This window comes from Protomyctophum bolini, assembly GCF_963924005.1.
Source record: "Protomyctophum bolini genome assembly, chromosome: 7".
In the NCBI taxonomy this organism is placed as follows: domain Eukaryota; kingdom Metazoa; phylum Chordata; class Actinopteri; order Myctophiformes; family Myctophidae; genus Protomyctophum; species Protomyctophum bolini.
Window position 1 is genome coordinate 32,373,527 of NC_137868.1, and position 17,635 is coordinate 32,391,161.

The window sequence follows — 17,635 nt, forward strand, 5'->3', positions numbered from 1 at the left end:
CCTGTGATGTGTTTCAGTAAGGATTGGGCTGGACCATGTCAGGATAGCAGGGGGGGTTAAGATGTGCTGTTGTGATTGATTATTTATGTTGTAGTATGAAGGATTTATAACTTGTATAGTTCATGTAGTTCACAGAAACTTGTAACATTTGTATGGTTTAAGGTTATGTATGTATTTATGGTATGTTCTCATTTGAAGACACCCCTGTAAATGGTATAGTCCATTATCATTATCTCCAGCTGGGTATAAAAGGCTGCCATTTTGCCAGTGAACTGAAGTCTGTGCTGGGAGTAGAGAGTTTCCTGTATTTATGTCGGTTTGTAGTGCTCATTACCAATGCCTCTGTACTGTTTCTCCAGCCAATAACACGGTTCCTACAGAGAGAAATGTTTGAAATAAGTTCTCTGGGCTGTCCCTTTCTTTTTCTTTTTACATATCATTTTTGTTTGATTTCTTTCTGCCTTTAGGACCCGCAGCAATGGTCATCAGGATTTGAACCCACTACACACTGCATGTCAAATCTGTGAACCCATTGGCAAAACAAAGGAAAAACAGTGCAAGCGACGAGGCAAATAATGTTACACAGCTCTGCTAGAACAAATAAATACAGGACAACATTTAGGACAGACAAATAACATTTGTAAGCACAGTACCCAATCAAAATTACCAATAAAACGAATATAAAGACTAAGTAACAATGTTTGCTACTAAACTAATAAAGGACTAGAGAAAACATTTCCTATACGTGGAAGCAGGAGCAGTGTCTGTGAAATGTGCCCATGACAATCCTTTTAAAACTCACTAAGGGGAATGAAGCCAGTTTGAGTCTGGTTTGTAGGTTATTCTAAGACCAGGGCCAGAAAAAGAGGCTTTTTCCCCCACCTCAGATTTGATTGTGGGTACGACATAGCGCAGCCAAGCATTTGATCTGAGATTGAGAGAGTTCTGGACAAGCTCGAATTTAGAGCAGATGGAAGATGGAAGGTTACCAAGAATAGCTTTGTACTGTAAGTGAGAATATCTATCTATGCTCAGACCCAGCCAGCCAGCAAGCCACACATATAGTGCTCAGACCCAGCCAGCCACACACATAGCTCCGTAATGCCTTATTTTTACATTTTCTTAGTTCAAACCATTCCATGATTTCCCCATGGGGCTCTCTCTCTCTCTCTCTCTCTGAACAGAAATAAGTCGCGATGCGGCCCCTCCCCCTTCACACACACACACACACACACACACACACACACACACACACACACACACACACACACACACACACACACACACATTTTGAGACAAATCAATAAAAATTATTTGAACCTGCCTTTGCTCATGTCCACAGCTGTTATCAACATTCCACCCTGTCCACTGGACTTCCAGGAGCTGTCTCACATGCACACACACACACACACACACACACACACACACACACACACACACACACACGACTTTGTCCCTATAATGTGCACAGGCTACTGGCACCGTTCCACTTCATCATATCACGCAAGAGACACCACACACCCGTATATAACTTGTTGTAAGTAGGGATGCCACAAAGTGACCATCAGCCAAATCGAATAGTCGACAGCTCTGCAGATTAATAATCGATTCATTGAACCCACCCCCCATACTAAGGCATAGTACAGTGATGAGTCCTATAGGGGGAATTGGTAATGAACCTCAATACAGATTGAAATAGCGGGTCAAGTTTGCCTAGTGTTGAGGAACAGGCAAAGCGATAGACAGTATCGCCATATTGGAGCTGCGACAGGAAGAGGCCTGTGACCAGCTTTTTGCTAGAAGCAGTGGAAAATCACAACTTCAAGAAGAAACTCAGTGTGGATTTTAGATTCTTCGCCAAGGAGTCAATATGGTATTTGAAATTTAATTTGTTATCCAACCAGATCCCCAGATATTACAATTCACAATTGTACAATTGTGAATTGTACAATTGTTTCTTATACCATGGTGTAAGAAGTGTCCTTTGAGAAACCGGGCCATTGACATTTAGCTTGAATCAGCAGACATAAATTCACAAGTATTTGAGCCTGTGCCAGTCTCTGATCAAAAGGTGGAGGCTGGGATGGTGGAGGCAAGCTTGGTAGCAGCAGCGGCCGTGTCTGTAAAGCAATGGAAGCAGAGTTATTGTGAGCAGAGGGACGTATCTAAATGGACCGCGTTGCTGAGGGAACGAGTGTGATTGGAGTACGGAAGTGTGACGTAATGATCAGCTGAGATGTGAATGAGGAATAGGAAGCTATATTGATAGCTATATTGATACAATCAGCTGACTTCCGTGCAAATATAGAAACTAACGCTGTGCTTCATTAACACAAATGTGTCTTGCGAGACTGTTTTCCTCACTCAGTGAATCTGTTGTATGTACAGCAGTTGTTTTACTACCCACCATTCCATTTTGAGACAAATCAATCAAAATTATTTGAACCTGCTGTCATTTGGGATCCCGAGGAAATAGTCCTCAACCATGTGGGTCCCGAGCTGTATAGAGCGTTGCAGTCCCGCCCCCTTTCAGAACAACGAGTGGCCCAGGAAATGAATCCCAATGCATTTTTCCCATAGACATTTCAAAACATATTTATTTAAAGACCTTTTAAACGTCATACGAAGCCAACTCTTGTCATGACAAATCATGACAACACACACAATATTTTGGACTAAACAAATAATTACAAAGAAGAAAACCAACAAAAAAAGTGTTGTAACCTGCCGTTTTTTTCTACTTTCTAATTATTTGTTTGGCCTGAAAAATTGTGTTTGTTGTCATGATTTGTCACGACAAGAGTTGGCTTTCTCCGCGGCGTAAATGTCTTTAAATAAATACTTTCTGAAAAGTCTATGAGGAAAATGAACAGGGATTTCTTTTCCGGGTCTCTCTCGGGCGGGACTGCGACGCTCTATAGCAGCAGACTCCAGCAGAGGATGAGTGAGGAGGATGCTGTTTAGTATGGGGGCTTAGAGATAGGGGCTGTGAGCCTCTAGTGAGTGAGGAGGATGCTGTTTAGTAGGGGGCTTAGAGATAGGGGCTGTGAGCCTCCAGTGAGTGAGGAGGATGCTGTTTAGTAGGGGGCTTAGAGATAGGGGCTCCAGTGAGTCTGTGGCATAGTTCCAGGCTTGGATACATGGAGGGACGTGTCTAGGCCTGCCTCGTGTGACCAGCTAGACATGCTCCTACAGTATCGTGTCTCAGTCAGTCGTACAGTACATGGGGCTTGTTCTGGGTTCTACTTTTTTATTTTATACTCCGCTACACTCTGCCATAGCCTGGCTAATAAGCCAGACCGAATCAGCCGGTGTTGTGTGATATTAGTCTGGCTTATTGGCCAGGCTAACTCTGCAGGCATCAGGCAGACATTCAGACAGACCAGCCTGACTCACTCCTGTGTGTGTGTGTGTGTGTGTGTGTGTGTGTGTGTGTGTGTGTGTGTGTGTGTGTGTGTGTGTGTGTGTGTGTGTGTGTGTGTGTCTGTCTGTCTGTCTGTCTGTCTGTCTATCAGTATCGATTTAATGTTGAATCATTATGATGCCCAACATTGTGGAGGAGGAACTTGAGAAGGGGCCACGGGTAAAAAATAATGTGCAGGTCACACACAGTAGCACTGTAGCGTATTTACAGCAGTGGAAAATAGCACACTAAACAGACTTCAAGTGTATACGTAAATCTATATGCAGTGTTTACTGGTCCGATTTCCAAATGTTATGCCATCTAATTACAAGGTGGAGAGAGAGAGAGAGAGAGAGAGAGAGAGAGAGAGAGAGAGAGAGAGAGAGAGAGAGAGACTCCGAGAGAGAGAGAGAGAGAGAGAGAGAGAGAGAGAGAGAGTCCTGCCTCCTCTCAAAGGATTTCCTGTTGCACAGTATTTGGGTATAAGTCAGCGCTGAAGCATTTTTCAGCAGTGACTCTTCAGTGGGGCTGAGGAGAAGTGGGAGACAAACTTTTCTCATTGCGCGGCGTCAAACTTCAAGCGCCGCGCGTTCCTATAGTCTCATCTCATCTGATAGTTGTCATACTCGTAACCCGAATGATCATCTGGACAGAAAACACACAAATATGGAACACAAACGGGTTTCCTTACTTTTATGGGGAGTTATTCTTGTACTTTTGGTAATCGTGCTGGAGCCGAGGACTGTAGGTGAGTTCGCATGTTGTTCACACATTTGTTGACTTGATGGTCGCGACGCGAAGCAGTGGCGTGAACTACAATGACTATTGATTAAAGCTGTAGGTCTATTTAGCTATTAATCTAACTGTTACTTACTTATGTATTTGACTCGTGTCGTTGGTATAACTCAGTTGAATGTGTGTGTGCACACAGTCCGGGGACGTGCGTTCCACAGTAGCCTACGCAGCGCACGCCTCTCCAAGCGCAACAGGTGACTCATAGGCTGGCTGGAGTAGTATAGTGGTACACAAACTGTAGGCTAGTGTGGAATTTAAACGGTTTTACCCATGAGATTATACAAATGGATACATATTATTATAACACGGAGGATGTTTTGACTGTATAGTCTAGGCCTAGCCTTGCGTGTCGGTCTGTCAGAAGCCGACAATTATTTTTGCCTTAGTCAAATAAACCAAACTCCCACTGCACTGCAGCTGGTCGATGTTCTCAGATCTTGGAAATATTCATTTCTGAATAACATGTTTGACCAACCAACCAATATAAGTTGCATTGGAATTGGGAAAGGCCAAAGTTTATCATTTTATGGCCCAACCAAGCAGAATCCTCCTGAATTATGGATTGTATAGCCTACTATACAGCCACCCTGCTTGGTTTATTACATGTTTTTTATTTTTTATTATTTGATTTGCCTGAGACCTAAAATGGGTCTGTATGATGCATATGTGCCTATTTATGTTGGGTTCCACTTCCAGACAGTGAACATACTAGTGCGTTTTCATGAATAAATCCACAAAGCCATAAGTAAAATCACAGAAGCTGCACACTCATCTTCAATGATGCTCTCTGTAAGCATGTAGTGCCATGCATTTAAATAGACCTGCTGCACATCTTCAGGTGCACCTCACACGTTTTATACAGTATCCCACATACATGCACAACAGAATCTGACACAGTGCTGTTCAGATCATTTTACCACTCAGCACTCATCAACGTTGAGTAGCCTATTATACTTACAACAATCACTCATAATGATCACATTCACTGAGCACAAAGACATTGCAAAGTGTCTCAAGGAATGGCTGTGAAGTTATTAAAAGTTACTTTTCAGTACAGACTTTTTTACTCCTTCATATACATATACCACATTTATTAAAATTTAATTTTGTATAGGCCTATATATATTTTTCATATACCGTACATTCATATCCTGAGTGATCATTGAAGTCTGCGAGGGTAAAGCATTGACCCACATGGATGGTCTCCTGTTCCCCTGGTCCCCTGTTCTGTTCCCCTGGTCTCCTGTTCTGTTCCCCTGTTCTCCTGTTCTGTTCCCCTGTTCTCCTGTTCTGTTCCCCTGGTCTCCTGTTCTGTTCCCCTGTTCTGTTCCCCTGGTCTCCTGTTCTGTTCCCCTGGTCTCCTGTTCTGTTCCCCTGGTCTCCTGTTCTGTTCTCCTGTTCCCCTGGTCTCCTGTTCTGTTCCCCTGTTCTGTTCCCCTGGTCTCCTGTTCTGTTCCCCTGTTCTGTTCCCCTGGTCTCCTGTTCTGTTCCCCTGTTCTGTTCCCCTGGTCTCCTGTTCTGTTCCCCTGTTCTGTTCCCCTGGTCTCCTGTTCTGTTCCCCATGTATCCTGTTCCCCATGTCTCCTGTTCCCCTGGTCTCCTGTTCCCCATGTCTCCTGTTCTGTTCCCCATGTCTCCTGTTCTGTTCCCCTGGTCTCCTGTTCCCCATGTCTCCTGTTCTGTTCCCCTGGTCTCCTGTTCCCCCTGGTCTCCTGTCCCCCTGGTCTCCTGTTCCCCATGTCTCCTGTTCTGTTCCCCATGTCTCCTGTTCCCCTGGTCTCCTGTTCCCCCTGGTCTCCTGTCCCCCTGGTCTCCTGTTCCCCATGTCTCCTGTTACCCTGGTCTCCTGTTCCCCCTGGTCTCCTGTCCCCCTGGTCTCCTGTTCCCCATGTCTCCTGTTCCCCTGGTCTCCTGTTCTGTTCCCCATGTCTCCTGTCCCCCTGGTCTCCTGTTCCCCTGGTCTCCTGTTCCCCTGGTCTCCTGTTCCCCATGTCTCCTGTCCCCCTGGTCTCTTGTTCCCCTGGTCTCCTGTTCCCCATGTCTCCTGTCCCCCTGGTCTCCTGTTCCCCATGTCTCCTGTCCCCCTGGTCTCCTGTCCCCCTGGTCTCCTGTTCCCCATGTCTCCTGTCCCCCTGGCCTCCTGTTCCCCATGTCTCCTGTTCCCCTGGTCTCCTGTTCCCCTGGTCTCCTGTTCCCCTGGTCTCTTCTTACTGTTTGCTCGTCGCCCTCCACCCACAGAGAGGCCTATTTTCAAGCTGGAAATCCCACATACCAAAAGAACTGTGTGGTCCTCTTGCATTGTATTGCATGGGGGGCAAACACACACACACAACACACACACACACACACACACACACACACACACACACACACACACACACACACACAAACACACATACTGTACACAAACATGCACCCACATAAGATTGTCTGCGAGTTCTCCACCATTACAGTCAACAAAGTACACACACACACACACGCACGCACGCACGCACACACACACACACACACACACACACACACACACACACACACACACACACACACACACACACACACACACACACACACACACACAGTTTAACAATTTATTTATGTCCACACACAGGGAAAGCATACAGGAAAACACATATTTTAGGTGCCGTAAAGGTTACATTCACAAACTCATGGATATGTCCTATATAATGATACAACACACATGTCACTCCCTGGGCACAAGCAGTGGCAGCTCCGCCATATAGGGCAGCAGAGATGGCACACTTTGCCAGCCTTTCTGCTTCATCTTTGGGCGGGCATCCCAAGTTGTTGAAACCCTCCGACAACCAGTCCGTGCATGGGTATGTCCTAGGCTGGATCACCATAGGAAACAACGTTCTTAGTCTTGCACTGTTGCTTGGTGTTAAAGCGTTCCCTAGTGTAGTTGTTCTCATGAAGTCCACCCCTTGCTATTCCGGGGTTAGTCCGACAGCGGAGGGAGATACCGCTGGAAGGCCGCCGGGTCTATATTGCCTCTCTTCCCAGTAAGCTGTCGGGTAATGTTGGCTGTTGGTAGATTCCACTGGTGCCTTCTTGTATGCAAGTTACATAGTTCACAGAAGTTGCAAATGCATCCATGCACCTACTACTGTACATTGATGATGGTAGTTACAACGGAGCAGTTTAACGTCATGCGCAGGACACGCACGCACGCACGCACGCCACACACACACACACACACACACACACACACACACACACACACACACACACACACACACACACACACACACACACACACACACACACACAGCCTATACACAGTATACAACATACACATTGTTATTCCTATCCAAACCCTGACTCCTCCAGTCTCCAGTACCTTGGTCAGAGGAAGTCCTTTTTCAGAGTACACGACTACACGGTAAAATCCTGAGGCTTAATTTAACACTGAGAGTGTGCAAATGGACACAAAAGGGTCCATTTGCACACTCTCAGTGTGAAATGAACTCTCAGGAGTTTACTGTGTAGGCCTACCAGAGCAGCTTGACACTTGGTTATCTAAACACATGGGTGGACCCTGTTGTTTTTATCTGGGAGCTTTTTGTTTTCATTCAATTGATGTTGATAATCTTCCACACTGAGACCTCTCACTCCTTCCTGTTAGGAGAACCTTTCTCATGCCCGCCCAAGTCAAATCTGGAGTGTTCCGTTCACTCCGAGAGCGTCCATTTCTACACTGTCAGTGTTAAATATATTAACGCCTTACTGTTTCTCTGTCTTGTGCATAATCTGGCGTCTTTCTCAAGAGTCTTACATTGGGCTCTTCGCTACTAAAGTTATGTTATGTAAATCCCAACCTTTGTGTCAATTTTGTGGGGTTTTTGGCAGCCTTGCACAGTAAGTGTTTATTTACAGTAAATGATGAACACTGAGGATTGTATTGTGTATGTAAATGTTTCTATCTCATAAGACCGAGGAGGAATGTGATTTGGCTGACTAGCAGATACCGTGGTTTAAATCCAGCTTCACCAGTCTTAACTTAAAGGTCTGTAATTCAGATGACTAATCAGTGAGGGGCTTTTTGCGGTCTACCATTGGCAAAGGTCCAGCGTGTGTGTCTCTGTGTGTGTGTGTGTGTGTGTGTGTGTGTGTGTGTGTGTGTGTGTGTGTGTGTGTTTTAACTTCCATTTGAGTCACAGACCTTCTGTGTTTACTCTGACCTCACTGGGCCTCAGTATACGGCTTCAGTCCCCAACAGCAAGTTAGGGAGAGGAGGGGAGAGGAGAGGAGAGGAGAGGAGAGGAGAGGAGAGGAGAGGAGAAGAGAAGAGAAGAGAGGAGAGGAGAGGAGAGGAGAGGAGAGGAGAGGAGAGGAGAGGAGAGGAGAGGAGAGGAGAGGAGAGGAGAGAGGAGAGGAGAGGAGAGGAGAGGAGAGGAGGGGTCACTGAGGCTAAGCTAACCCCAGTTGAAGTGGCTGGGTCTTCTTTGACCATATTAGTCGAGTTCTCCTCTCGGCTCGGCCAAAGGCGATCCCCTCAGCTCGCTTGACCGAGCCCCTCTGTCTTGGAGGGTCGGAGGGGAAGGGGGGTTTGAGAGGATTACGGAGGAGTCACTGAGAGGAGGATTAAACGGGAAAGTAGAGGAGGGAGGATAACTTTCAGCAGCAGAGGGGGAGAACCGACTCCCGCTGAGACAGTTATGTAGCTCTGAGCGGCCGCTTGTGGCTTGTCCCTCCTCGTTGTGGTGAGGTGACAGGACCAAGCTGAGCAGCACGTGGCTTAGGCCTGCCATCATCGACTATATTTTTCCTGTTGTGGATTTTAGTTGATTGATTTTTTTTAGTGTGGTCAAGGGGAGCATTCCATTAGTGTGGTCAAGGGGAGCATTCCATTAGTGTGGTCAAGGGGAGCATTCCATTAGTGTGGTCAAGGGGAGCATTCCATTAGTGTGGTCAAGGGGAGCATTCCATTAGTGTGGTCAAGGGGAGCATTCCATTCCATTTCATTTTTCCTTCATGTGACAATGACAGATTGCTTTCACACTTCCTCTCCGTGTTTCCTTCCACCATGAGCTCACATCCTTGGTCGTAAAATCCTCACGCTGTTTCATTTCACTCGGTGAGAGTTACAAATGGTTAAATGAACACTGAGGACTTTACTGTGTACATTATGTATGGTCAGCAGCAGCAACGTCTTGTGGACATTTCACTGTGGCAGGCAGCACAGCAATGGACCCGTAAGGGTAGACAGACCCGTGTAGAAACCTGGTAGAACTGACGTGAGCTGTTATCTGAAAGGAGGCGGAGCACTGGACCATAGAGGGATTAGAACTGTTTACACACACACACACACACACACACACACACACACACACACACACACACACCCTCATCCATTTACCTGTGTTCATAGTTTCATACTGAATGTCATGTTAATTACACATTTTGAAACTTCTATAAAAGACTCAGTGAAGATGGAGAGAGAGAGAGTTAGTGAGTGAGACAGAGAGAGAGAGATAGAGAGAGACACACACACACACTCACACACACACACACACACACACACACACACACACACACACACACACACACACACACACACACACACACACACACACTCACTCATACGCACAGACAGACAGACAGACAGACAGACAGACAGCATGCTTAAGCAGCTGTAACAGTGGCCCACAGGCCATCATGCACAAAGTTACTCTTTAACTATGCACCCTGACTGACTCTGCTGTTACTGTACTTCAAAGGAAGGAACGTTTTTGAAGTTGCACCTTCTAACTGACGTTCAATCAAACTATTTGCAGAGAGAGAAAGTTGGTCCTCTTTATTGCTTTTGGCATTGCAACTAGAACGCCTACGCCGACATATGCCATAGATGGTATTGTACAAGGCAACGCACCAAAGAGCTGATTTTCAACAGAAGAAAATTCGATCTGAATTCACGTTTTCCACTTTAAAATCTGTTACTTTCAGTGAACGGCCCCCAAGTATATTAGGCTGAACTCACTCGCGGGCACTTGGCGGCACTAAATCATCGTGCTTTATTTATCTCTGAGGGTTGGTGTGGGTGTTAGTAGTACTGTGCTATTTCACGCTGTTTGCCATACCTCAGTGGCTGTGTGAGGGAGTGTGTCTTGAAAGTCAATTAGCTGTGCTACCTATGAAATGAAAAACGCAGGTTATGGAAACTGTGATCAGGTATCACACAAAGTCACAAACACACGCACACCTACACACACCTACACACACACTTACACATGTGTAGGTGTGCACACCTACACGCACTCACTCACGCACGCACTCACGCACGCACGCACGCTCGCTCACTCACTCACTCACTCACTCACACACCAAAACACACACAAACATGCACGCACGGGCGCACGCACACACACAAACACACACACACATGCACGCATACATGCACTCTGCAGCACGGCAGCTGAGATCTTAAAAGAGAACCCATGGAGTTTGACACCGTGAATGAAGGATGGGGGAGGAAGAGAATTCATGCATGCTAGAGGTAAAAAGTCTTCTGGACACAGTCCACGGCGCTATGCCTCCAGAGCTTAACTCCTCACAGATCATAGCATGCAATGTCAATTGATTTCACGATAGCACAGACTACGATCCCTACAGCTGTTTTGTCTACCAGTTGTTGTCAGAGCCAGTTAGGGAGGTTGTTATGGTTTTTTGTTGGTGAAATGAAGGCTTCTCCTCTCTATATGGGGCATTTGTGCTCTACAGTACTATATATCATATCTGATAACTTCAATTGAATGAGTCAAGGCTGTCAAGCAGTCAGTCAGTATCCATTTACAATGAATACAATGGTGAGGTGCATTAAGTTTGGGTATATATGGTGCTAGATCAGCATTCTAAATGTGAAAGGCCTGATTTAGTTGACAGCTAAATTCACTTGGGGTCAGCTGAGCCCAGGGCAGTACACTAATACACTATGGACCACTGGTTCCTAAACTCTGGGTCGAGGACACATTTTTATGGGTCCCTTTATGGCAAACGTTTAATTTCTCTTTTGGGTCTTGAGCTAAAACGTGTGGGAACCACTGCTATAGACAGATAGTGTGGCCCCCACACACATGTAATTAAAGCATCCTTACTTAGAAATGTGCCATTAAATTTCAGATATTTATTATTGTTGTATCCAGCCGGATGTAATACATCCTCTCTGCGGGAGCTCCTCACTCCCAGGTGAGCCAGTAATGTACAAGAGCAGTGGCACTGGCAACAAAGAAATATGTGGGGACACTGGGGAGGCTAATAGGCTATTGATTATGTATACAGTATATAAAAGAGAAAATATCAAATATATTTCAAAATCTCCCTAGACTCCATGAAAGGCTTTAAGTTTTTAACACACTACTGGCTGTCACATATTAGGAAACCAAACAGTACAGGCCTGCTGTCGATCCATTCTGGGTCTCATTCTATATTTTAAGAAAAGCTGACATTGTATAATGCGCCATGAGAGCTCAGTTCACTGGGGATCAAACATGTCTTCCAGTCCACCACAGCCACAGTGCAGTATGTGTCAGTGAGGCAGGTCTGAACAGGTTCACGGAGAAGAGTGGCGTGGGAGGCTATAGTCGGGCTAAGGGGAATGACATGGATAAGATTTGACTGATTACGCAGCCGGCTCAGGGCAGCACGCAGCACGCAAACCTACATTATGGTTTACGTTTAAGCCATTGGTTCTCAAACCTTTTCCATTTCTAGGATCCCCCTATCTCTGAAAGTGTACAAATTGTACATTTGTACCTTACAAACTAGTCAACCTGTCAAGAAAGCCTGCGGGTCCCTGGACCTCACTTTGAGAACCACTGGTTTTATAGCCAAACCGGGTGAAACACTATAGTCACTCTAGAGATGTAATCTTTAAATGCTTTCTGGACTTTCCATCGTTCAGCTCTTAGAGGCTGCACAACTATAAATAGAGGTATGTAGAAGATATTAAAAAGAATGGAAGGAATGCACAGTTACAAATACGAGCTGCAGCATTTGTCCATGTCGGTGTTGAGTGTATTGGACAAACACGTTTATGACCTGGATATTTAGCACATGAACAGGCTACCAAATCTGATAAATGATGTCTTTGCAGGGACATGTTTTACAGTCTTTGTATCGATTGTCATTAAGAAACAGTTAAAACAGTTACAGTAAAAACTGGTAGCAGCTTTGCAAATGCCTTTTGAAAGCAATGAGCTGCCTCAAAACATCAGCTTTTTGACATCGTTTTTTTCTCTCATCCCAAACAACTGCTCGTAAATGCTTTGCCAAGTAAAAAAAAGAAAAGTTGGATTTTCCGAGTTCCCGAGGACCACGTGCTTTACTCCCAGGCTGTGTACTGCCCCTCAACTCGCTTCCCCAAACTAATGGTTATGTTTATGTTTAGTTCAGAGGTGAGGTGGTAAGGTTAGGGTCTCTGCCAATCCTATTGATGTCAGGATTTGTACCTTTTCTGTGTACTTAATCATTTGAATCTGTTCACTGAAAGGTTTTGTTTAAATACACATTCAGCCACTTGGTTCATTACTTGTCTGGAGCTCCGCTTGCATTATACTGTGAGGTCGTTCACTGACTTGACTGTGGAACACGTTCAGCTGACCCTACCCTCGGGCAATAGGATCTAAACTACGCTCTCAGGGAGATGGGACCCAAAAGTCACGGTCTGCAGTACGCATGTTTGTTTTAAAAGTTGATTGATGGCCCAAAATAAGCGTTATGCTTACTGAAAGTAAGTCTACTGAAAGGAAGTTGGAACCCCCCCTATCTGACATTAAATTCTTATATAAGAAAATAAATGAAATTGTCCTTCCTTATTTATCCGAAGTTCCGAACAGTGATGCAGCTGAAGCAGTTTTTGCAAGTTTCACATCAAACACTTGACACGCTGAGGAAGGCTTGATGCCGATATGCGTCTGTGTCTATCCATAAAGGTATAAAGACAAAGCAAAAACTGCTGTTTGTCAACTATGGCATCCATACTTATATTTGTAGCAATGCATGCTATCTATATTTTTGAGGGGCTCTAGCCCCTCCTATATTTAGACGAGCAAATCGGCTAACCAATCACCTCAATTCAGTTGTTAATGAGATTATGTATAATGATAAGAGCTCCCCACACTTCACATGTGTGATTTGTATTTATATTCACTTTTGATTGATATTATTTTTTTCTTTCTGCCTCTCATTATTTTCTTTGTTCAGTCCCTACCCCCTAGTATTTAAGTTTTATTGTTTGTAAAGTTTCTATAAGCTGGAAAAACAACAATTTAACTTATTATAACCACAGCGTCTTTTAGTCAAACGCAAAAAAATTGTGTGAGATGTGTCCAACTTCAACTTTAAATGTTTTTTTTTATCAAATCACGTTAATCAGATGTAGCCTCAATGTGACACCTTTCTGCATGTGTTTTTGCTTTCCAGCCGGTATGTTCCCTTACTCCATCCCAATTCGACAGCTGTGTAAGTTCTGCGATGTGCAAGTGTCGCCCTGTAACGGTACCGGGACATGTGTGTCCAACTGTTCCATCACTTCCATCTGTGGGGCGGATGAGGAAGTCTGTGTCGCTATCTGGTAGGTACCACACATCTTTTCTTCTCTTGTGTTTGTGCGTGCGTGCGTGCGTGCATGCCTGCGTGTGTGCGTGCGTGCATGTGTGTGTGTGAGTTTAACTTTGTATGTGAATGTTCTATCAACTAGATCAGTGATTCCTCAGCAAACCTTTTTCATTTCAAGGGCAGTTTGATATGCATTAGACCACAGACCCCATTTGGTATTTTTATCTCTGGGTGCCCTTATCTAAAATCCTCTTTCACATGCTCAGAGACCGAGTTACAGATTCATAGATAGGCTGCACGCACGCACGCACACACACACACACACACACACACACACACACACACACACACACACACACACACACACACACTACACTATACACACACACACACACACACACACACACACACACACACACACACACACACACACACACACACACACACACAATCATTTAGCTGGGGACCCCCTGACACCCTCTCAAGGACCTGTGGGGGGCCATGAACTCTGCTGGGAACCATTGAACTACTAGATGGCAAAGCTCAGAGGCTGTGTGCATTTCTCTCACACTCCGTCCCTCTCTCCAGGAGGAAGAATGAAAGCGTCTTCACGGTGGAGACTGTGTGCCACAACCCAGCGGTGCCGCTGTACGGCGTTCTGCTGGACGACTACAACAGCTCCACCTGCGTGATGAAGGAGAAGAAGACAAGAAATGGAAGCGCTCACTTCTGTTCCTGCACCGAAGATGAGTGCAACGAGTACCTGTCCTTCAACCCCAGTAAGTAATGCACAGTATGTAAAACAAACACACACTTGCTGAGACGTGGTTACGTTATTATGACTGCTACAATAGGTTGGGAGTTTTTGGCCTGGAAGAAAAAGGACCTATGGAAGTGACTGTATGCAAAGAAAGCCACTCTAAAAGCCTTAACACACTTGACGCAGTCTTTATTCGGAATTGGAACACGATTGACTTATCAAGTATATGAATAGTTTGATGCGAAATATCTACTGACACATCTTTGTATTTATTGTTTATTCATCACACCCCCGGTGCAGTGTAAAGATATTAAGGGTGCTGATTTAGAAAGGCATCACATCAAATTGTGTCAGAAATGGTATTTGGTCAATTTGTAGGCATGATAATAATGTTTTTGATGTTACTGCACATGCCATCCGGTGCCATGTTATATCATGCCATCTTTTCTGTGCAATCAGCATCTTATCCGTTGATTCAGAGCACACTTTGCTATTTGCACAGCCTAGAAATCCAGCTTCCTCATACTCATAACAGTAACAGATAAGAAAACAGATGGGAGCTACATGCATAGTTAGTCTTCCTGTCTTTGTGCTTTATGATCACTTATCAGGGTCGCACGACCCTCGTTTTTCATTCCTCCTTCGTCCCTCAACCCACACGCACACGCATGCACACACGCATGCACACATTTTTGAAAATGGATATCAGTGTGCGACACCGGCATGCAACTAAGTATAAATCTGGATAACTCCATCCCCAACTCCATTGCCTAATCCCTACCTACCCTAACCCCAGCCTGTTTTCCCCCCCTAATTCTGAGCCTAACTGAAAGATCATAATACAAGGGCGCGCGCGCACACACACACACACACACACACACACACACACACACACACACACACACACACACACACAGAGAGAGACATCGCACGCACAAGCCACACACACATGTGCGCACACACGCATGCACACACCATTCTCTCCCTAGCTCCCCCTTCTTCTTCCAACCACCGTCAGGGAAAGTTAATGTGTAGCTTGGCAGAGCATTAAAAAAGCTTGCTGGCTTGTCAGAGGTTGTGGGATTATTATTATGTGTGTGTGTGTGTGTGTGTGTGTGTGTGTGTGTGTGTGTGTGTGTGTGTGTGTGTGTGTGTGTGTGTGTGTGTGTGTGTGTGTGTGTGTGTGTGTGTGTGTGTGTGTGTGTGTGTGTGTGTGTGTGTGTGTGTGTGTGTGTGTGTGTGTGTGTGTGTGTGTGATGTCATGGATATTGTTGACTATTTAGGAAACACATTTACATCATGCATAGTATGTGTGTACGCTTGCTTGGACGTTTGTGTGGTGTGTGTGGTGTGTGTGGTGTGTGTGGTGTGTGTGTATTCACTTTCACATACTATTATGATAGATCTGTAGATAATGTGTACATACTGTATATAAGTAATGTGTGTGTGTGTGTGTGTGTGTGTGTGTGTGTGTGTGTGTGTGTGTGTGTGTGTGTGTGTGTGTGTGTGTGTGTGTGTGTGCGTGTGCGTGCGTGCATATTTTGGAGTGACTTTAGTGCAGTGTGATGCCATGCTGGAGAGCTCAGACATGTGGTTTCCTGTCTGTGTTTAACTCAAATGAGAAACATCTCCAGCACATGGTGGACAGGCACAACACACACACACACACCTCTATACAGATGATAGTACATGTACGGTACGGTACGGCACAGCACGGTACAGCACGGTATGGTAGTATGTTTGGTATACTCATACTGATACAGTACAGCACAGTGCAGTACAGTACAGTCGCTCTTTTCCCATTGAAGTTCATTTACGAAAAGAATAATAAGTTAAACTATGGAGATACTGTGTTAGGTTTCTGCCCAACAACAACGTTATGCTCCTGAGCTATGAGCCATACGGCATATGGCTCGAGAACTGTTGTTTCACAATCCCAAGGCTACTACTTACAGTAGTGAGCTTTACATTGAACTCAATTCAAGTATTTTCATCAGGTATATTTCCTAAGGCCCAACCAGCTGCAACTCCGTGCAACAAAACAAACCACACCAATGCAACTCCTTGCAACTGCCATTGGGAATAATGGTTGCAAGGAGTTGCATGGTGACCCTCTGGTGTGGTTAGGGCTTAAGATCCACAGTTTGCATGAAGGCTAATGTACACACGCACGTGCACTCACATGCATGTGCACACGCACGCACGCACGCACACACACAGGCAGAGGCCTGAGGATAAGGGTTGTGGTTCCTTCCTCCCATTGAGGACACATAAAGCAGGAAGTCCATGTTTGTTTATTGGACCCGTGCCATCGGCTGATTTCTCTACAAATGCCTGGCATTGTTGTTCCCCGGCAACATCGCATTCTTCTGACGTGCCTACATAGCATTGTTGTGGTTTTGAAGTGCTTCAGAGACACACACACACACACACACACACACACACACGGTATACATGTGTCGTACATGCACATGTGCAGCCATCACTGTGTGTCAGAATGAGGTAATGAACACATAATCAAACAGGCTTATTTGATTTTGATCAGTGTGAAGTCTATTACAAACACATGGTCGGTAAATCAGATAAGGACACGCTTACTATATTGTTGTTCTTGCCGTGTCTCAAAAACTAAAAGAGAGCTGTTCTTTATCAAGCCTCTCAAGGCAGAATTCTGCCAAACAAACCATGTGTGTTGAACCGATCGATATTGCCGTTCCTTATGATGGCACTACTAGGGGAAAGGCCACAGCGTCATCAAAATCATTCCCATCGTCTAGGAGGGAGCATGAAGATACAAAGGAAGTCCCATGGCAATCCAGGCAGTAGTTTTGGAGCTATCAGAAGTGTATCAGCTATTGAGGGTAAAAATGTGTGCAAGTGGAAATGTGTACCTAATGGTGCAGGAGGAAATGGTGTACATATTTTCCAGGTACATATAATTGAGAGTAGTGGAACAATATACTGACTTACCTAAATACCAACCGTCAACACCATTCTTAGAGCCCTGGAGGAAGTAGCTCAGAATACGTTGATGATTGTGGAATCATCCTATTGTTAATTAGGGGAGTCTAACCCAGACCTCTACAGTCTACACAACATGATCC

At 45.1% G+C, this 17,635-nt stretch overlaps 1 protein-coding gene across 1 annotated transcript in view; it reads left to right on the top strand.

Annotated features, from left to right (window-relative positions):
- The first annotated feature begins 3,932 nt into the window (after positions 1 to 3,932).
- LOC308318979 (TGF-beta receptor type-2-like) overlaps positions 3,933 to 17,635 on the top strand; it is a 37,672-nt gene continuing 23,969 nt past the window's right edge. Inside the window, exons 1-3 of the mRNA XM_080768730.1 lie at positions 3,933 to 4,151; positions 13,637 to 13,787; positions 14,360 to 14,550. Coding sequence (XP_080624856.1) covers positions 4,070 to 4,151; positions 13,637 to 13,787; positions 14,360 to 14,550 — 424 coding nt within the window. The 5' untranslated portion in view covers positions 3,933 to 4,069. The remainder of the gene's footprint in view (positions 4,152 to 13,636; positions 13,788 to 14,359; positions 14,551 to 17,635) is intronic.